General features: G+C 46.1%; 1 protein-coding gene across 1 annotated transcript in view; it reads right to left on the bottom strand.

Moving 5' to 3' along the window:
* Positions 1 to 21678, bottom strand: part of Bmp6 (bone morphogenetic protein 6) — a 148487-nt gene that overhangs the window by 24424 nt on the left and 102385 nt on the right. Inside the window, exon 2 of the mRNA XM_048422993.3 lies at positions 7366 to 7558. Within this exon, the coding sequence (XP_048278950.3) occupies positions 7366 to 7558 (193 nt within the window). The remainder of the gene's footprint in view (positions 1 to 7365; positions 7559 to 21678) is intronic.

Here is a 21678-nt window from a genome sequence, read left to right as displayed (position 1 = left end):
AAAAATGAACTATAAAGAAAGAAACAACATAGATATTTACAGTTGATAGGGTTATACTCGCAGACATTTCAAAAGTATGAACAAAAAAATGATAAATATCAACAGAAAACTCCAAGTTTCTTGATACAAGATCAACACACAAAAATCAATTGTAGTTCCACATGGTAGTACAAACCACACACACTACATCATATTACACTACCATTTACAGTAGCATGTAAACATTCAATGCCAGAATTGAAGAGATGACTCAGTGGTTTGCTGTGAAACCATGGGGACCAGAGTTAGATCCATGTAACACGTTGAGCATGGTCACACAAATCTCTGCAACCCCAGTTCTGTGTAGGGTAAAGATAGGAGGATAACTGGGGCTTGCCTGATGTTAGCTTTGCCAGAAATTGCAAACTCTGGGTTCTGGGAGAGACCCCGCCTCAAAGGAATAAGGTGGAGAAAGAGAAAAGGACACCTGACACCCTTCTCTGGCCTCTACTCAACCCTCTCCATCCACATCCTCACATATCACACATATATGCATTCTCCCTCCTTCCCTTCCCCATCTCTATCATACACACATCTTAATGCTATTTGTACCAGAAAAAAAATGTATTTTAAGTTCACTAATTCTTACTTTAAATGTCTTTCCAAGAAACCGGTTTGACAGAACATGGTAAAGAAAGGGGATCATACCCAAAGAGAATAAGCCATCCATGCCAAACAATACGATTGTGATGGGGAGAACGTGGAATGCCAGAACCAGCAGAGGTGAGGTGACTAACTCATGCATGGACTGGCTAGCCACACCTTGGAAAGGAAATTCTTTCTCAGAATTTCTGACTGGCTCTCACGAGAATCTCTTGGACTTCCAGGAATGAAAAATTTACTGAATAAGAACTGCAGACAAAAAGTGGCATAAAGGCCTCAAAATTGCCTAATTTACCTAACTATCTACTATAGTTTGAACACAACATACCTTTCATAGGGTCAAGTGTGAAGAGCTGATTCCCAGCTGGTGCTGGTGTTTTGGGAGATTGTGGAACCTTTAGGAAATGAGGCCTGGTTGCAGAGGTAGGTCTCTGGGATGGGCTTATGCTTCCCTGGTGTGCCCCTCAATACCACAGTCTCTCTCTGCTTCCTCATGTATGAAATTGTAACAGTCTGTGCCCCAAATCCTTCTACAGGTATAGCCACCATGCCTCCCTGGTCACGAACCTGTGAACTAAAATAAAATCCCATCTTCCCCAAGCTGCCTTTTCCTGGCTAAATTTGGTCATCATGAAAAGAAAGGTAGCTAATGCAGATGTGATAGGAGTCCTGGTGTGTGTGTGTGTGTGTGTGTGTGTGTGTGTGTGTGTACCAATGTGCTACCATCCTGCTACTCTGTGTGGGTGTGAAGAGCAAGGGGATCTCAGAGCGGCCTGTAAGCGCACTCCAAGCGTGCATATCACACAGAAGATTGTAATGAAGAGGCAAACGGACAGGACGATCTGTGGGAGAGTGCGGATGGTGGCACACAAATTTATCCGACTCTTCTCCTTCCCTCACTTCCTCTACAAAACATGCGGATGGGCAGAGATGGGCCAAGAGAACAACTGAAGAATGGAAAGGCCTTCTGTCTGAAGGACTGAATTCTAACAGACATGCTCTACCACCAAAGGAAACAGACCAGAGCATTCTCGTGACACCCGCATCTGAGCTCCAAAGATGGAGGTATGGGGCATGCTGACCTCTTCTGGGCACTTCTTGCTTATCTGAGCTTAGGAAAAACCCCCATGTCATCAGATGACTTTTAGAAAACACAACAAACCATATTTTCAGCATTAGTTAGCCTCAGCAAAACTCAAATATGCCATGCTTTCTTCTATTAAAGGTGACCTTTCCTCTCCTTCTATTTGATGCAGCAGGGGAAACCTAATGACAGAATATAAAGGGAAGACCTTTTCCAAACTGTTAGCTCTATATAAAGAGCAAATTTATATCAGTATTGCTATAAGGATGTATTAGCTAGAAGTAGCAAATCTTGCTCTCGCTTTAAATATATTTTCTATTAATTCTTTGAGAATTTCATACATGAATATTTTGGTGATTTGAATAAGTATGGCCCTCATAGGCTCATATATTTGGATGCTTAACCCCCAATTTGGTGAACTCTTTGAGACAGATTAGAAGGATGAGAAGGTGTGGAGCATTGGAGGAAGTATGTCACTGGGGGGTAGGGGTGGGCTTTGGGGTTTCAAAAGCCTACATCAGGCCCAGTATCTCTCTGTCTGCTGCCTGTGGATCAGGAGGTAGCTCTCAGCCCTATGTCTGCCCCCTACTATGCTTCCATCATGGTGGAAATGGATTAACCCTCTGAACCTATAAGCAAAGCTCCAATTAAATGCTCCTCTTCTAAGGACTGCCTTGGTCATGGTGTCTCTTCACAGCTAGAGAATAATAACTAACACACATTCCATAAACTCATCTTAAAACATAAACATTCACAAAACCCCTGACTATCTTTTACATTTTATTGTCATTTTGCACACAGCTGTGCCTGTGTGCATGATGCATGTGTGCACCATGACATGTGTGTGGTGATGAGAAGACAACTTTGTGGAGTTGCTTTTCTGTCTACCTTCATGTGGGTGCTGGGGATTGAACCCAGGTCACCAGGCCTGAATGGCAAGCACCTTTATGTAGAGGACCGCAGCCACATACTCCATCACAAGATGGCGCTGACATCCGGTTTCACCGCCAGGTGAGCGCACATGTGCTCGGTAACTTTCCACTGAGTCCCCGCCTACTCCCGAGGCATCATCTGGGATAATGGACAGTTGACCTATCCAAGAGTGACACGCCCAAAGTGAGGACTGTTTCCAATATATATGGGGATGGGCTCCCCCATTTGGGGGTCCCCGGCCATGTTGGCTGATGCTCTCTCCCAAGGGGCATTAAAGCTATTTCTGCAGAAGGATCCTAGTGTCCCGCGTGGTTCTTGCTGGCGAGATGGTAGCGTGGGACACCTTTACCTACCGAACCATCTTGCTAGCCCACCTCGGAGCAAATTTTAAAAGAAGTAATAGACATAGGGTATCCCGAATGCCTCGGACTTGGTATAAATAATCAAGTTGCTCTCACTGTAACCTAGGGGTTGCTTCGGGTCTTCCCTTGACTTATATACGCTCCATCTCAATACCCATTCTCAGACTGCAGGTCAAGTACCATGTATCTGGAGTAAGCACCCTGTCCTTAAGAAGTCACTTGCTAGTGGTGTTGTGAACTTACCTGATCCAGTTACTTACAGAAACACATTCGTCCAGCCAGTACTTGCCTTCTCAGGGGCTCTTGTCCCCTCCCAATCAGCTCTTTATGTCAGAAGATGCAAGACGGCATTTCTTCTGCCTTTAGCTGAAGTTCTGAGTTAGCATTTAAAAACCCAACTTCCCTCCCTCGAGGAGGCCTACTAACTACTTTGTAGCACAAACATTTGTTACTAAGTGAACACAGCAAATGCTACAAATTGCACTTCAGTGCAGATTAGATAAATACGTTTCCTTTCTGCTCAGAAAAGCTTGTTCCGCCAAGACACCCCAAGATGGTACAGAAGGGGAGGTCAAACCAGCAGAAGGAGCCCTGCAGCTAAGTCTGGAGGCCTCTGGAAGAACATTTGGAAGTAGCAGGGGGCCTGGGCTCCTGGCCCACAGATAAGAACACCTCCCCCAACCAACCTGGAGGCCTTCCACAGCCTGAAAGTCTCCCAGCTTTCCTAGTATTCTCCTAGGCACACAAATTAAACACAGCCAACTGCCAAGCGCTCCCATCCTATGAGACAAATAAACCCGAGAGTCATCCAAGGTTGGGACCATTCTAGTTTCTGCCTTCCAGACGCACTGCTAGCCCAAGGAAGGATGTCACCATCATCCTGAGCACATGGTAGCTGTTCCTTTTTTGGCTAGAGTTCAGGATACATCTCACAAAGCTCCTGTTAGCACTCTCTTTGGAATAAAAACTCTTGAAAAATTTCAGTCACTATATTTCTAGCCTCGTGTTTTTGTTATGCCCTTTCCTGTAAGAGAGGGAAAGTCCTGCATTTCAAACAAACTTGTGAACCCAACAAGCACCTTCAGGCTCTTCTCACTAGAGAAGTAAAATGGAATATCCAGTTGGGCAGATTGAAAAGCCAACGGCTAAGACAGGGCCAAAGAGCCACTGAATGCGGTTCTCTCCCGTGCGTCCAAAGATGAGTATCTAGCAAGGAGAGACTTTGTTTTCCCAAACAAGACAGCTCTTGTGAAGCTACCAGACAAACTTGTATTTATGAGGGAAAAGCAAACACCAAAATCTTTCTTGTTCTGAAATTCTGGTCCATTGTCTCCATACTCCAATGCCTTACTCATTGTTTGACCGTCCCAGGTAAGACATGACATACAACTTTAGTGTATCTATCCAGCACCATGATGTGTTCCCAGTGCCTGGCATCTGCTGGTCCTTCTATTGTTAAGTCTCAAACCTGGAACAAGGGACTAACTGAGAGGCCTATTAACATATCCAAGGGGACACTGGCCACCAGGTTCTTCCAGCATCTCTCAGTCCCTAACTGTTTTAGGGTCTTCCTTGGCTGACTGGTAAGGAACAGGGTACTGTTCCTGTTCCTTACCCCGAATTCTCCAGCTCAGGGACTTGGCTGGTTTCCCTTCCTCCAGCTCCTCAGGCCCCTATATACCTTAGCCATGTTGGCTACAGCAGTCTCTTGGCCCAGGTTGCCATTCATGGTCTGTGGTTCCTCTCTTGCTTCACCCCCCCCCCCCAACTCCTTTTCTCTCACATGGCCTGGCTCAGTCTAACCATGAGTCTAATCATGTTCACCCTGGACTTTTCCAGACGCCGCTGCCTCTGGCTTTGCCCTCCCTTTTTATCTATAATAAACCTTCACCTCAACCCACACCTAGGAGCAGTCATTTTCTTCCTTTTCTTCCTTCCTTCCTTCCTTCCTTCCTTCCTTCCTTCCTTCCTTCCTTCGTCATCCAGTGCTGAAACCTCGGAATGGCATAAATGAGTCCCAGTCCCAGGAACGCATCCGTTCTGCACCAAGCTGTTGATCTGACTCTCCTAAGGTGTGTACAGGAGTATTTATTTATTTCTTCTGGCTTTCACTGTCCACCAAATCTGACTTCAAATTCTAGAGTCCTGTACTTAAGCTGCCGCCTTCCTCCACCGGCTTCTCCTCAGCTACTTTGTTAACTGTGTCTCCCAGCTCTTAGGGCCTTCTACATCTCCCTGCCAAGGCACCCACCTGGGGACTCTCAGCTCTGGACCGCTACACCCATCTGGCTATCTATGGGGACATCTTTAAAGATACTCACCCAACCCTTTCCCCAAAAGCCTCAGTCTCTACCCCTCCTCCTAGGAGCCACAACTCCCCCCCCTCCCCATGCAGTTCAGCCTGGGGCCACTTGAGAACTTTTCTGGTATTCTTTTTTAAAGATATAAGGATGGGGGAGGAAGGCCAGTTCCACGAGGGGCAGCAGGCCCACAAGGGGTAGCAGCAGGTGACCCGAGGCCTCAGTGGGTCCCCCAGGCCTTGGCGAGTCCCCTAGGCCTTGGCAAGTGCCCTGAGCCTTGTGGGTCACCTTGGCAGGTGTAAGACTGCAGCAGTTGAGAGACAGAGACAGATACATCATGCAGAGAGAGTTTGGGTATAGAGTTTATTTAGTGAGTTATGGAGGGGGAAGGGGAGAAGGGGGGAGAAGAGAGAGTGAGGAGAGATGGGCGGATGGGCGGAGAGAGCAGAAGTCATCTCTTGGGGAGAGAGACAGAAGAGAGAGGGAGAGAGAGAGAGAGAGAGAGAGAGAGAGAGAGAGAGAAATAGAGAGCCCAGACTGGAGGCCTTGGAAGATCCAAGTGGAAGGGGAGAGTTGGGAGAGGGTGGGGCTTATCTCTTAAAGGGACAGGACACCCAGGTGACAGGACAAGACAGCAGATCATAACATTTTCCTTGTCTCCTCCCCTAGGAGCCTCCTGCAGTCCCACAGCTTCTACTCTCTGCTGCCAGCTCTGTGTCCCCCTTAAGCCCTCTTCACCTCTCGCCTCCCTCAGGTGGAGTTCTAAGACACCGAGGGCCTGTTCTCTGTCTCTCAGCTCCGTCCTACACACTCTTTCTCAACTCCCCTTGGGAGCTTATAGAGGTTCTCTCCAGCAGAGTTCCCAGGAAACACACCTGAGAGGGCCTGAGCCCCAGACACTGGTGCGCCTTCAAAGCTACAGCAGCCCAGGGCTAGCTCCCCTGCCTCCCCCCAACAGATCTGTATATCCACAAGAAGAAACCAGGGTCAATCTGGAATCTCTGGAACCTACTGGAAAGTTGACAGTCTTTCAAGGCAAATTAGATTTGGTTTTGGAAGCCAAAGGAGACTGTGGGTGTGCTATAATCCCAGGACTCAGGGAGGCAGGGGATGGAAGACTGCCAGTTTGAGGGCAGCCTGAGCTAAGCAGCAACCCTGCTTCAGGAAAAAGGCCAAACTGAAATGTCTTTGTAAGTGTGGAGTCTCATCCCTTCTTTCAAACTTATCTTTGCATTTAGTTTCTAATTGCTCTAGGCATTATCATGGCTTAAGCTGTACCCCGTTTCACGTGACTCTCCACTTCCTGTATTCTGTTCTCACTGAGAGATGTGCTAGACAAACCCCCAGTCTGCTCAACACACTTCAGACCCATTGGTTTCCTTTCTGGGACTACAGATTTGAATTAAAGGCTTACTACCGCATCCGCTGCCTGTCCATGCTCCATCAGTTGTTGGCGAAGTTGTTCTTCATTGCTAGGCAACACTATGAATATACTTTATTGCAGATTTTTTCCCCTATAAAGCAGTCTGAACTCATTTTAGCAAAGCATAGTAACATACACATACTGAAAAGGTAATCTCTCATTCCCAGTATCTAAATGTTAGTGTTTGAATATGCTTATTCAAAGTAAACACGTACGTATACTATATACACAAAAACATACTTGCAGTCACCTGACTAGGAATCACTTGTAAGCATTGTTCTATAATTTTAATGTGTGCATTTTAGCCACCCACACATCACCAAAACTGAGGATCAAACAATAACAGGAAACAGTTTATCCCAATAAATCAATTAGCTGGTCATCAAGGATGCTTACAAAGTATTACTGACTTGCTTGGGGGAAAGACCCCTATTTTAAAAAAAATCTACTTAGCAGCAAAACACCCTGCCAGCTAAACACTACTCTTCAGTGCACCAGCCCTTCATGTTCAATAGCCCCCTGACCTGCAGACCACCTTCCAAAGACACCTGGGGTCATACGAGGAGAGAGGGTGAGAAGCAGGGAGCAGCCTCACCTTTGGGCTCCCTTGAGCCTTCCTACCTGTGCTGATGCTCCTGTAAGACTTGGTAAATGCTGATAAGAAAAGTTTGGTTTTTAAAACTCCCCACAACACAGTCCTTGTAGACGCGGAACTCTGCAGCCGTCACCGCCTCACCCTCGGGAATCTGGGATAAGTTGAACTTGAACTCTTTGTGGTGTCGCTGGCGTGGGGAGAACTCCTTGTCGCACTCCACTATAGGGTTAAACAAGAGAGAGTGATAACTGGTGTTACTTGACCTGGTGCCATGGGCTCATCTCACGACCACTCCCCAGTTTCACTTCACAGATTACCAGTGACCAGTGGTGGATTCACGAGACCAAGGGGCTGAAGGGACACTGGCTGAACTGCCGGGCAGGTTGAGATTGAAATCCTCCCTTCTGCCCGAGATAAAGCAAAATCTTTGTACTGTGTTCAGTTTGAATACAGTAGTTTCAAGAGTCAAACAAAGGATTGGCGTGAGGTCAAGCTACTTAAAGACTCTTGGTTTCGGGTTCCCTCATCAGCACCAAAGACTACGGCTGTGCAGAAAGGTGTGAGAACGAATGAAATATTGAAGAAGAACTTGCCACCCACTACACCTGCCTAAGAGTTGCTGGTCCCCAAAACAATCCGGGTTAGAAGTCAAAGCAATTGGTTGCCCACTAGAACAAGATACTGAGGCCTTGGTGGTGGATGTGCCACGCGCTCTTCCCGCAGAACATGGAGAATCAAGAGGCGACTGAAACAAAGGCCCCCTTCCTGCCTGGGAGGTCTCCTAGTGCTGGACAGACGATGCTCTGCAGCTAGGGGAGCAGAGTCTGAACCATCCTCCTCAGCGGTGGGCCCTGACTGCCCTGCTAACAACTATACTGAGAGAAGAAGTGTCCACTGGTGGAGGAGTGGGATGGTTCTTATGACAGCAGCCAGTCGCTTCCTGATTGGAACTGCCGTCCATGCCACAGGAAGTCACTCACATCTGGTCCTGTAAACCTGGCCAAAAACCCATGACTGGGGTGGTCATGGGTCCTAGTGGAAGGCTGTTGCTCTTTCATAAATAAATATGATATGCCTGTCAAATTGCCTTCTAAATATTCATCCTTATTCCCATAGGTCAGTGCTGATGTCAGCTTTGGGAAAAGAGGCTTCGATTTGTCATGGACAGTGGGAACTACAGAGACGTGTGTCTGCTCCAAGGTTGGTAAATAAGTGACTACTGAGTGCCCAATGTAAGTGGGACATCTGTGCCCATCACCACATCCAAGGCTTGGGGAGCACTGAAGAGAAGGCAGAGCCCAAGGGTGGGGTGGAATGGTATAGAACGCTGTCTCTTGGGCACGGCATGTGGCTGCACGCATGAACTCATGGCAGTGTGACAGCCCGCCTATGGCCCACGTAAGACATGGCCTTGTCATGGAAGGTGTGGAGACTTATAAACTGCCACCCACCACACAACACCCTGACGATCTACAGGCTATTGGCAGTTGCCGGAAGAGGGGGAAACATTATCTTCTGTGTATTGCCATTGGTGAGGTGCCTCTGCTTATAATCAAGACACCCTAACGACAGTTCACTGGGTGACAAGAGACAGGAAAGCAGAGCTGCCGGAAAGGAGGAGGGAGAGCAAGAGGGGGACGAGAAGATAGGGAGGGGCTATGATCAGAATAGAGGAGAGGCCATCAGGAAACCCATCATTACGGATAATTAATATATGCTAATGACTTCCTGACCCTTCTAGCCTTTTTCTCCCTGTTGCTTTTCCGTCCCCAGTTTGGTTCATGTGTCACCACCCATAGATGACATGAAAAGGGGCTCCCTGAGCTAAACTAGGGAGCTGGGCCATGCGTGGCGGGGAGGCAGTGCGTCCCCCGTCTTGCCGCTACAGAGGTCTCCACATTTTGCTTGCTGTTCTATGACAATATTTGTAGAACATTAATTTGCTATTTGACAACTCCATACATGTAAATAATGCATTCTTACTCCCAACCCCACCCTCTCATCTCCCTTCCACCTTTGTCAACACGTCTAAATCCCCTTTCCCCATTCATGTCTTTTTGTCTAGGGATCTACTGAGTTTAACTGGGGCCACCTGTTAGACTGTCTAGAACTATCCACTGGAGCTGAGTGTCAGTGGATTTTTGTTAAGGAGTCTAAGGGTAAAGTCTCATTGAAGATGATCAGACAGCAGAAGAGGGTGTGAGATTCTCTGAAACTATGGTACAATCATCTACACAGGCAAAAAAGACATTTAAAGATAAGTTTAAAAGATTTAAGTAAATAAAAATCGATGAGTGGAAGATTTGAAAATGACACCGACCATCCACGAGAGACTTCAAGGAGTGACAGATGGTTGTGAGCCTACACGTGAATGCTGGAATTGACCCTGGATCCTCTGCAAGAGCAGCCAGAGGCCTTAACAGCTTCATCTCCCCTTTTCAGTCACTTAGGGAAAAGCTCTGGCTTCAGGAAGAGTCAAATGAGGTCTGAGCAGAGAGTGGATGATGGTGTGTCCCCAGTGCGAAGGCAGCTTTGCTAGCCAGTGACTGAGGATGAAAGGCAAGATTGTTGGAGAGTTCACACAAGGACGGCCACACAGAAGGCGGATCACCTTTCCTTAAAGCTGATCTGCCTCCTAAATTTGATACATTATCATTGTCGGTTAAAGAGGAATTAAATCTGATTTCTCAAAGAGATTTTCTTGAAAAAGAAAAGTCACACATCCTTTCTATAGGACCTTTTAGATACTAATTTAATATAGCTAAATGGAAATGAGTTTCTTAAAGATTCCTTAGAGAGCACGCACAGAAATTCTCCAAAGACTCCCTTCCATCTCTTACTATGAATAAAAAAAAATTACATACATAAAATGAAATTCAAGAAAGTAAGACATTTCCATTGCAAGAAGTAGAGGGACCGACTATGTGCGGTAAGTGTGGCAATCAGTCCTTGCTGAGGACCACCACGTCCAACAAGCCACCTCCAGCTGTAGTTGTCACCTGCTCTCGCCTGTGCACTCCGGCACTGGTGAAGCTGAAGCTATGCCTACGTTGCTGTGGCCTTGCTGAGGTCTTGGGCTTCCTCCCATGCCTGTGGGGGAAAGACAGCTGGCGGTGTAAGAGGTCTCATAGCCAGAAACCTCCCTGTTAGGAGGAAGTCCAGACAGGGCAGAAGGACATGGCAGTGTGAGAGGGTAAGAGAGGAGTGGACATAATGGAGAGAGAGGGGAAAAAAAGGACACTGTCCAACCATACCACGTTAGTTTATTTTTAGTGTTGAGGTTTCTTTAAAGATATATTTGTTTAGAGAGATGGTGTGTGTGTGTGTGTGTGTGTGTGTGTGTGTGTGTATGTGAAAACATGTACAAAATGTGCATGAAGTACCAGAGGTAGCCAGAAGAGGGTATCCTATCTCCTGGAACTGAAGTTAAAGGTGGCTGGGATTAAAGGCATGCACCACTGCTACCTGGCAGTTTTTGTTTTTTCTGAAACAAGGTCTCATGCAGCTCAAGACTATCTCAGACTCACCATGTAGACTACACTGGCCTTGAATGACTGATCCATCTGCCTACACTAGGGCTGGGGTTATAGGCACAAAACCATGCCCAGTTGAGGAAGCCATCATAGACATCTAGTTCCTTGGGGCTTTGGAACAGTCCAAGCACAGCCACCAGCTGACATGAGAAACCTCAAGGAAGAGCCATCTTGCAGAACCCAGGGACTTCAAAGGACTGAAAAGTCACACTGCACTGCTGTTTCTAGCCACGACATTCCTGGAGATTTGTGTGACAGGCAACTGATACAAGAAAAGGAAAATTGACAGAAGAGACTAAGAAAGGAAGGAGGAAGGGACATAGGATCATGCTAGGAAGGGAGCAATTGCATGTAATTCTTAAGGTGGAAGACTGCCCAACACCGGGAAGCAATGTATGGGGCTGAGGAAGAATCCTGATAGAGGCAGGTGGGGTTCATCTTTAATCAGGAGGAAGAGACTAGAGGACCCCAAATTTAAGAACAGCATGGAGAGAGATGGCTCAGTTGACAAGTGCTTGCCAGTCAAGCTGGGGGACTTGAGTCTGGTCCCCAGAACCCATACATTAGGTGAGATGGTGTGCATCTATGCAATCCTGGCAGGAGTGGGAACAGGATGAATGCAGAGACCAGAGGATTCCTGAGGTCTGCATCCCTGTTTAGCTAAATAAGTGAGTGCCAGGGACAGCGAGAGAAACTGTCTAAAAAAATAAGGTAGAAAACCGCGGAGAGGAACACCTAAGGTTGATCTCTGGTCTCCATATACATCCACACACGTGCATATGCACCCACACATGCAGAGATCCACACACAGTGTGAGCTACATGCTTAGCTCACAAAAGAAGAGGGAAAAAAAGGGTAAAGAATTTGGCAAATTCTCAAAGACATAAAAAGATGCTAGACACGAGAAAGCATTACTTTGTTACAGTGTGAATTACAACCCCTGCCTTCCAGGGATATTTTCCCTTCTAAGACAATGCCAAACATTCTTTTATCCTCTTTGGAGGAGAGTCAGTCTCTACAGTCCCGAGAGCCTCCACATCTGTCACCCACTGCCGACCCCTCCCGTGCGCGAGCTGTCTACTTCCTCTCTTCCTCCCAGGATGCAGAGGATCATCACTGAAGCTTGCTTTCTCACACCACAGGGTGAGTGCCGTTGGCTCACAGCAACATACGACTTAAATATACTTAGGCTACATGTCTCTAGGTACATCTGAAGACCATATAATGGTACAGTTTGAATGTCTTATGTCCTCTCAGGCTCATGTGTCTTAAGACACGGTCTCCAGCTGACAGCACTGTTTTAGAAGGATGCACAGCCTCTAGGAGGTGGAGCCTCACTGGAGGAAGTGGGTCCCCAGGACTTTAAAGTTTCTTAGCCTGCTCCTACTTCTGGTCTAATTCCTGCTTCCTGGCTGTGGATGTGAAGTCACTAGTAGCTTCAGGTTCTGACTGCCACCGAGCCATCACACATTCCTGCTGCTGCAACATCTCTGCCACCATGGATTGAATCCTGTCTTAATCCTTGAGCCAAAATAAACCCTTTCTTAAGTTGCAATGTGAAATCTCAGCTTCCCTTTTATTTTCCTTATGTGATGTTGACAGTACGGTTGAGCATTAGTTGAGTGGGGATAACATTTCCCGAGATCAGGTGAGACCACTCTTCAGTATAGCCATAGACATCGGGCAAGAGACGCAATAAATGTTGGGACACTCACGGGCAGTTATTAGAGACTCCAGCCCTCTGCATTCAGAACAGACCCTTGCTGAATCCCTAGACAGTGCCAATTAATACTTTCTGCAATTTAGTTTTGTCTTTCAGGACAGAATACTGTGCCCAGAAGGGGGCTTGTGGAGTCACATTCTCCTCCTCTCCAGTAAAATGCTGCTGCTTCCAGTACTTCCAAGAATTTTTACTTCAAGGACCAGTTAAAGCCTTTTTTAAGCAGTGATAACCTTGTGTGAGGTCACCCACTCTCTCTCTGTCCTTTGTAAGGTCGGTGAAAACAAAACAAGGCATTGCGCTCTCCCGGCTGCCATTCCATCTCAGCAGCAGGGCGTTTGTTTTAACCCTCAATCAAACAGAAAGAACACGACTGAAAACGGGATTCCACCCTTTAAATGGGACCGAATTTGGTTCCCAGGACTTACTTTACTCTCTCTGTTTGCCTCAGGTTCTACCTGCTTAGATTTCAGACCGACCCCGGATCATCATTACCCTAAGGACAGAAATGACAGATTTAAGGAGGTGCAGCTCCTGGAGGCAGGCATGGAAGCAGGGCCAGAAGCACCACCTTAAGCCTTAAGTTTAACCAGCGCCATGGCACTCCTGCCTGGTCCATCCCCACCTCTGCCCCATAGAGGCTCATACATGAACGGCGTACCCATCATGCCTTGCCTCTTAAAAGATGAACACTTCTATTACATGTATGTGAATCACTGTAATTTATAGGGGTTTGGGCAAGTTTTTCTTTCATATGGTTTTGTGTTTTTCTTTTTCCTTTGATGTTTTTCTTTTCCGCTTAGAGGCTGGATGGAAACTGAGCAGGCACTTAGGAACACAGGACAGGCATGTTCCCAGGGAGAGGGCAGATGGTTTCTGCAGATGGCCAGCTGCTTGTCAGCTGAGAAACGGCTGCAGATCCCCAGGTGGGCATAGCTATTCGGCAGGTCCTGTTGAGTGTTCCATCTCCCTTCTTCACCTTTACTTTGGATGGATCTATTAAAAACATGGAGATTACTTACAAGAGCTGGCACAGATGTAGAGAAAGTGAACTCTTGTGTGTCACTGATGGCAAAGCAAGGTGGTTCAGCTGCTGTACAGAAAGTATGATAATTCAATATGTTCATTGTGAACATACCACGAAACTAGTCATTGTCTCGTGGGATATGTTACAGCCATGCCATAGAAGTGGTGTTCCTAATAGTCCAAAGCCAAAAAAGCAAGGCAAGTGTCCATCGATGAACAGAACATGGTGTGAACCCACAATAAAATATTCTTTAGATTTCCAAGGGAAGAATGTTTTCACAGACACCACAGTATAGGTGAAATCTTAAGGCATTGTGCTAAGTGAAATCAGCCACACAAATGGATACATAGTGTATGGCTACATTTATATGATAGCTTAGTTCAAAGTGAGAGAAAGTAGAAGGCTGTGACCAGAAGCGGAGAGAAGGGAAATTGGAAGTTAGTGGTCAGTGAGTAGAATTTCAGTTTGGAAGATGAAAATGCTCTGGAGATAACTAAAGAGCAATAGGAATATACTTGATACCATAGAATTGCACACCCAAAGGCTGTGGAATATTCCTTTACACTGTGTAAATATATGTCTCCATGGTTTAATAATAGCTGGACAGGATAACGTTAGGTTGGAGAACCAGACTAAGGACACTGAGAAGAAGGAAAAAGTGAGAGGGGTCACCAGCTGTATGAAAAGGAAACAGGACACACAGGGGACATAAAAGTCATGAGCCTCAGGGCAGCACATAGATGAATAGAAATGGGTTATTAATTTACATTGTAAGAGCTAGTTAGTAATAAGCCTGAGCTATCAACAGAGCATTCATAATTAATATTAGGTCTCCTGTGGTTATTTGACAGCAATTCCTGGGACACAGAAAAACTCTGCCCACAAAAGGCTTTTCGACTGTGGGGCTCAGAAGATGGCTTATTTCTTAAGAATGTGTGCTGCTCTTGCAGAGGACCTGCGTTTGATTCCTGGCTCTCCCAAGGCAGTTCACAAGTACTTGTAATTCCAGTTCTAGGGGAACTAATGCCATCTTCTGGCCTCTGCAGATATTAAGCATGCATATGGTGCATACACACATACATACATATATACATACACATACATACATGCACTCAAACACTTAAACACACAAAAATAAAATTGGACACATCTTTAAAAATGACAAATTTAGGCTACTCATATGTTTAACCACAATAAAAATAGCCTACTAAAAATAGACACTATGTCTATCACATGATCAGACCCAGCTAAATTAAAACATTCTTTACTCTCTCTTAGGATAACCAATCTGTCAAATTTTCTCAGACATTTCAAAAAAATGATTTTTTCTATATTTGGCTTAATGGAATTGGGCTCTCAATTGAGTTCTTCCTTTCCAATCCATTGTTTTGTCTCTTGACTCATTTTTAAAAGCTAGTCAGACATACGAAAAATTCCATTAACCTAATTTTAAAAAAATAGAGCTAGCAACATGAGAACCACACCCTTTCAAACAGTGGGGATGAGTCTCCTTTTCAGTGCTGCATTAGAAGCTAGGTCAGGGATCTACAAAGGACAGTGGACTTAGAACATGCTCCCTCCACATTGCTGGCTCTGATGCATAGCCCAGGCGGCCTCAAGCTCAGGCTGGGGATCCTCTGCTGGGATCCTAAGTGCAGTCCACCACACCCAGCCTCGTTTGGAATTTCTGCAGGTGTGTTCATGAGAGGCCCGGACACCCTCTCCCATAGAGTATGCTCTTGGATTTTGCCAGGGACGATCGCTCTCTTCCTAAGAACTGATCTATGTCTCAGAGGTCTAGCGGCTTATCTACAGAACATCTCATTCTGATCATATTTTTGAGGGAAGGTTTGTGTGTGCATGCCTGATTGTGTATGTGTGTAGGTAGCTGTCTGCATGAGTGTGAAGGCCAGAGGACAATCTTGGGTGTCACACCTCAGGAGCTGACTACCTTGGGTTTTTTGTTTTGTTTGCTTGTTAGGGTGTTTCAACAAGACCTGGTGCTCACTGATAAGCCCATTGTCTTAAAAAGAAAAGAAAAGAAAAGAAAGAATTTCAGAACTGTTATTCATTTCCAACTTCCCCTTCTTAACTGGGCTTAATTAAATGTTATTTTTCTTCTCACTGTTGCTTAATTGGATTATTAAAAGGTAGTTCAATAAGGATATTTTTCCAAAAAGCATCTATATCTGAATTATATCTACTTAAGTTGTCTGTCTAGAGAGGGGCTGGGAAGAAATTCCAGTTGGTATTGTGCTTGCTATGCAAGTCCAAGAACCTGAACTTGCTCCTCAGCTCCCACACATTAGGCCCTGTGCTAGATGCATCTCTCATTCCCTTGCTACTCTTCTCACAGTCTTGATCTGGTCTCTCCTAGGCATGGGAACATGTGTCTACAAATCTCAGGGCAAGGGCAATGGAGGCAGGTGCAGTTCTGGGGCTCCCTGATCAGCCAGCCTACCGGCATTAGAAAGATCCAGGCCAGTGGCAGACCGATCTCATAAAACAAAGAACGACTCCCAAGGCTGTATTCTAGCCCCCACAGATCTACCCATCCCCACACCCTCACACCACCTTGCTGCCCCCCCACGTATGCACCTGCACATGTACATACATGTAAAAATGGTTTAGAAAAATATAAAGATAACACCCATTTCAACTGAAAAACTCAGAAAAGGAAATGAGAATGAAGGGAAAGAAGAGGAAAATTGTTTAATGTGCAATCACACACAGTGCTCCATCACTAACTGGATTGGGTTCCTGGGAACTGAACACTGGGCCTCATGCATACAAGGTAAGAATTCTACTGGCTGAGTCATAAATAAAAAGCCATTTATTACTACGAAGAAAATAATAATACAACCATTTTCACACCCAAATGTAGGTATTAATGCCATTTAGGTCGCGAACATTCTTGGTAGCTTCACATTTGTGTCTCACTAGGGAAAGAGCAGATCTCAGCTGGCAACAGGGAGCACATTTGGCACTTACCAAATGCGAATCAGGAAGTCTCAAGGCACCACTGATACCAAGTGACTACATTTTTTTGCCCACTTACAAGGACTAGATAAAGCAACCAGGCCACATTTAGCACCACTGATACCAAGTGACTACATTTTTTTGCCCACTTACAAGGACTAGATAAAGCAACCAGGCCACATTTAGCCCAATTCAATATGCACAGAATGCACTTTTGGATTCCACAAGTGATTAAAAAAATTCACATATTTGCTCAAAGCTGAACAACCTGAGAAGAAAAGCAGATTCTCTCTCAGCCCCTCCCACTTCCACGGCAGAGCAAGGCGGGGCAGGGAGCTTGTCCTCTGGGAGGGAGGGAGGCGGTTAAGCCTGGACTTCTGCAGCTTTGGAGCTCAGGGAGCAAGCTCAGGCCTTGCAGAGGGTTTCTCTTTCCTCTCCCTGGGGTTACCCAGCAGCCCATGCACCAGTGGATCCCCTTTCTCCATCACTTCTCAAAACATCTATTAACGTTATACCTCTGCTTCGTTCTCTGTATTGTCTCCTTCGAAAATGACAGCTAGATACACGGCAGACTCTGACATTTCTCATCTCTTAGTTCCTTTTTCTTTTTTTAATCTTCTTGTCGGTGAAGTGAATTATTTCTTTAGGTCTATTTACAAACTCATCGATACTTCCTTGTGTTGTTTAATATAATACGTTATTTTTTCATTTCTAATATCCTCAGTTGTCATTATTGTTGGGGTTGTCCAGTCCTTTTCAATTGCCCTGTGGTGCTATCTTCTCTTCCCATGTAGTTGCCATGGTTTCAAGTCTAACCCGGGTTTATTCTCCAAATTCCCCAGGACAGCTGACCGGCTACTCTTCTCTGATGCTCTCGACTTCGGTACTGTGCCTCCTTGTGGGTTTGGGGTTTTCAAGTTTGGGGTTAGAAATTCACTGTGAATATTTAAGTTGATGCTTCTGTTGTTCCTCACAAAATGCAGCTTTCCATTAGGAACCCCTTACTGCCTAGGAGTTCCAGAACGCTGTGTGACCCTCAGCAATAGCTCCAGGCTTTGTTTTGAGCCTAAGCTGGATTCAGGCTTCGCAGCAATGCCGGACTTTGCTCTTGTGGAAACCTGGGCTTTCTGTGTATTTGCTCCTGGGAACCAAGCCTGGTCCTCATGACAGGGAGGAACAGAGCCCCTTGATTTTCTTTATCTTGGATCTGACAGCATATCAGCAGGGGGCTCACAGATTGCCCTGAAAACTTCCACATTTTGAAGCCTTATCTTTTATGTTTGGAAAACAACATTTGGGATGCAGCCCTCTCAAATCTCAAGAATGTTGCAAAAACAGCTTAATGTCTGAAGTGTTTACAAAGCAGTACCACAGGCTTGATTATCTTGTCTGTCCTTAGAACAGTCCCTGAGGGTCGGCAAAGCAAATACTAGCTATCACTGCCACAAAATCAACAGGAATCTAAGGTCAAAGGCCACTAACATTTACTATTTCAACTGTTCTCTTTATGCTCAACCCTCCCCGGTGTCTCTCATCTCTCCCCAGTGATTCTCAACCCTCCCCACTGTCTCTCAACCCTCCCCATTGTCTCTCCAACCCTCCCCGGTGTCTCTCCATCCCTCCCCACTGTCTCTCAACCCTCCCCACTGTCTCTCCATCCCTCCCCGGTGTCTCTCCATCCCTCCCCAGTGTCTCTCAACCCTCCCCAGTGTCTCTCAACCCTCCCCACTGTCTCTCCATCCCTCCCCACTGTCTCTCCATCCCTCTCCAGTGTCTCTCATTCCCCCCTCTGTCTCTCCATCCCTCCCCAGTGTCTCTCATCCCTCCCCAGTATCTCTCTCCATCCTACTGTCCTTCCCAAAAGAGTGTGTTTTATTCACAGGTACCTTTATTCCTCCAGTCCCCTCCATACCAGCTCACCCCCAAAAGGTCCCATCATCCCCCAGTAGAGCTAGAAGCCGACAACCAAGCCCTAGCAAAGGACTTCTTTTAGAACTTTTAAGTTTTATACATATTTTTAAATCTAAACCACAGACTGAGTGGCTTGCAGACCATAAGAATTTATTCCCCACAGTTACAGAGAGATGTCAGAGGGCCAGGATCAAATCAACATATCCAGGGATTGCTGAGGGCCTGGTTCCCATATGGTATCTTCTTACAATGTCCCTGCATGGCTCTCAGGGAAAGGTAGCACACTCTGGGGCTCTGTGGTTTTGAGGGACTGGAACCAGGGTTTCAGGTATGCTACATTACTGATCTATATTACTGATCTACATTACTGATCTATACCAGGGTTTCAGGTATGCTAACTACATCACTAATCTATTCTCTCAGTCCCGTGCAACCTTCTTTAAAAAATATTTATTCTTATTTTTAATTATGTGTGCATGTGTGTGTCAGGGGGAAGGTTTGTGTACATGCGTGAGTCCAGAAGAGGGGGGGTTAGATCTGGAGCTGGAGTTATAGGCAATTGTGAGCCACCTGGCGTGGGTGCTGGGAACAAAACACAGGTCCTCTGGAAGAGCAGCAAACAGTCCTACTGCTGAGCCATCTCTCCAGCCCCATGGAACCATATATATAAATATAAATACTAATCCCATTCGTGAGGGCGCTGGCCTGAGGAGCCAATCACCCCCAAAGCCCCCCCCCCTTCTCATGCCAACACAGTACTTATCAGGTCTCAACAAATGCATCTGGCAGAGAGAGGGGCCCCGGCATCCAGTCTATAAAAGTAATACAGTGCTCTTTTTAATCTTCCTGCACGGGGCCAGAGAGATGGTCCTGTGGCTGAAAGCTTGTGCTGCTCCTGCAGAGGACCCAAGGTTCAGATCTCAGCACTCACATCAGGCAGTCCATAACTATCTGTAATTCCCGCTTCAAGGGAGCTGATGCCACCTTCTGGCCTCATTGGGCACTGTACTCACAAGTGCATAGCACACACAGGCATACACATGCACAAAATTAAACATAATTAACAATCAATACTTAACTCTCCCTCTAAGACTGAATCCCAGGAAGCCTTCTGCTATAATTTCAATCTTAAGTTCACCCCCAAAGTCTAAGTGTTAAAGACTTGACCCTGGCAAAGTATTGCTAAAAGGCAATGGAACCAATACAAGATAGACCAATGGGAGGTCTTAAGTTCCTGGGTGTCTGGCCTTGAAGAGAAGAACAGAATTTGTATTAGTTTCTTTTCTCACCACTATGACAAAAGGAAGGGAGAGAGATATTTATTATGGCTCATCATCTCGAAGGCATCTGTCCATCATGGCAGGGAGGATGTGATAGCACATAGCAATTCAGAGCATGGTGGCCAGGGAGCAAAGAAAGGGAGACAGGCAGGGTCAGGGAGAAAACACTCCCAGTGATCAGCGCCTAGTGGCCTACTTCCTCCAGCGAGGACCAAGCATCCAAACATGACCCACTGGGAATTTAATATTCACGCCATCATGGGATCCATTTTCTTTTGTCTCTAACACCCATGGGATGAGCAACTGTAGTGTGCTGTGTGCTTCTCTCATGAAAAGCTGCCTTAGCACAAGTCTAAAAGCCAACAGAGCCAACGGAAAGGTTCCAAAGCCATGGCCAAATGAACCTTTCTTTTCTTTGCAGGTATATTGCCTTGGGTGTGTCTTAGGATGATAGACAGCCGCCCTCTTTGCATCTACCTACCCCCAGTGGTGGTGATGCCCTCGACTATGGGTCCCCACATTGTATCCTTAACCTTGTACCATCAGCATCACCTACCGCACCGTAAGATCATAGAACAGGCCCCGCGCATGTTCACCTCCAAACCTGCAAGAGAGGGCTTAGGGCTGAGAACTCACAGGGACAAACAAATGCCCAAGCCAGGACTGAGCACTCTGTCCTGGGCCCTGGAACACTCTTAGGGGGCATGAGGAGTGTGAATGGAAGTCAGGCTTCTGACCTCTGCCCCAGTGAGTTCTTTCCCTGAGATCCAGGAGAGATTCTCTAGAACAAAGTCACCCGGCTGGAACAGCAGCCTGGCAGCTCTACTCAAGGTTGCTGGTTTTATAGCAGCAAGGCTATTGGCCCAAGCGACTAACACTCATTCCGCTTCAGGATTCAAACTCCAGGCATGCTAAGTTTCAAAAAGCAAAAGGAGGAAATTAATCTGACAAAGCTATTTCAGTCATAGGCTGAGGCACAGGTCGCTGTGTATAGGAGGGAACCGATTTTGATATCGTACCCTTCGTGTGCTTCATGCACAGAAAGAGACCCCTTACTCACTCATTTCTTTCTCTTCCATTATTTTTTTTTAAATCGTAAAACGTACTTGGTGTAAAACAAACCATTTTGAGGTAAATGATTCAGTGGCTTTTAGTCCACTAACATACACGACAATCTTTAGCTGATTCCAGAAAATCCCATCCCCCCCAAATCAAAGTGACTTAAATGGGAGCTCCCCAGTCATCGTTTATCTCAACGTAAGGTCACCTGCACAACACTTGGAATTTGGTGCGCACTGTGCAGAGCCTGGTTTCCAGCACACAGCAGGCTCACAGTGAACCTCTGCTGGCGGGACAGAAATGAAGCTAACCTGGAGGAGTCACAGACAAGAGTAAGGGGGAAAACTGGATCGATGCTGCAGACTGATAGTCAAAACGTGAATCTGATACCCCAGATCAACATCGTGGGAAGGATGACGAGAGAGGCTGAAGACTGAACAGAGACAAGAGAGGGTACATCTCGCCAAAACAAACTCTGGCAAAGTGAAGAAGCAAGGAACCCTCATCAGATGATGTCTGCATGCTCTTTTGAAAATGAGTAGCGTGCGGGGCATGTGGGGGGGGCGACGACGGGGGGAGTCAAAGGAACTTCTTTCTAACTTAACCAGTTTCAGTCCCTCCAGGTGGTCATAGAAATCTAGCAATGAAGACAGTGTTATGTTATTTTTATCATGTATTGGTCTACAGTATCAAAAAATCGATTTTAATGGATTTGTCTGTGTTCACTCTCTGGGGACTAGCCTGCCCTGATGAGGTACAGGAAGTGACAAGATTATTTTGTTGCAATACATTCTTTTTCTCTCTTCTTTTTTTTTTTTTTAAAAAAAGAA

The sequence above is a fragment of the Myodes glareolus genome, chromosome 14 (genome assembly GCF_982192425.1).
Source record: "Myodes glareolus chromosome 14, mMyoGla1.1, whole genome shotgun sequence".
Classification (NCBI taxonomy): Eukaryota; Metazoa; Chordata; class Mammalia; order Rodentia; family Cricetidae; genus Myodes; species Myodes glareolus.
Note: the sequence above shows the minus strand (reverse complement) of the source record. Positions and strands in the feature narration are given on the sequence as shown.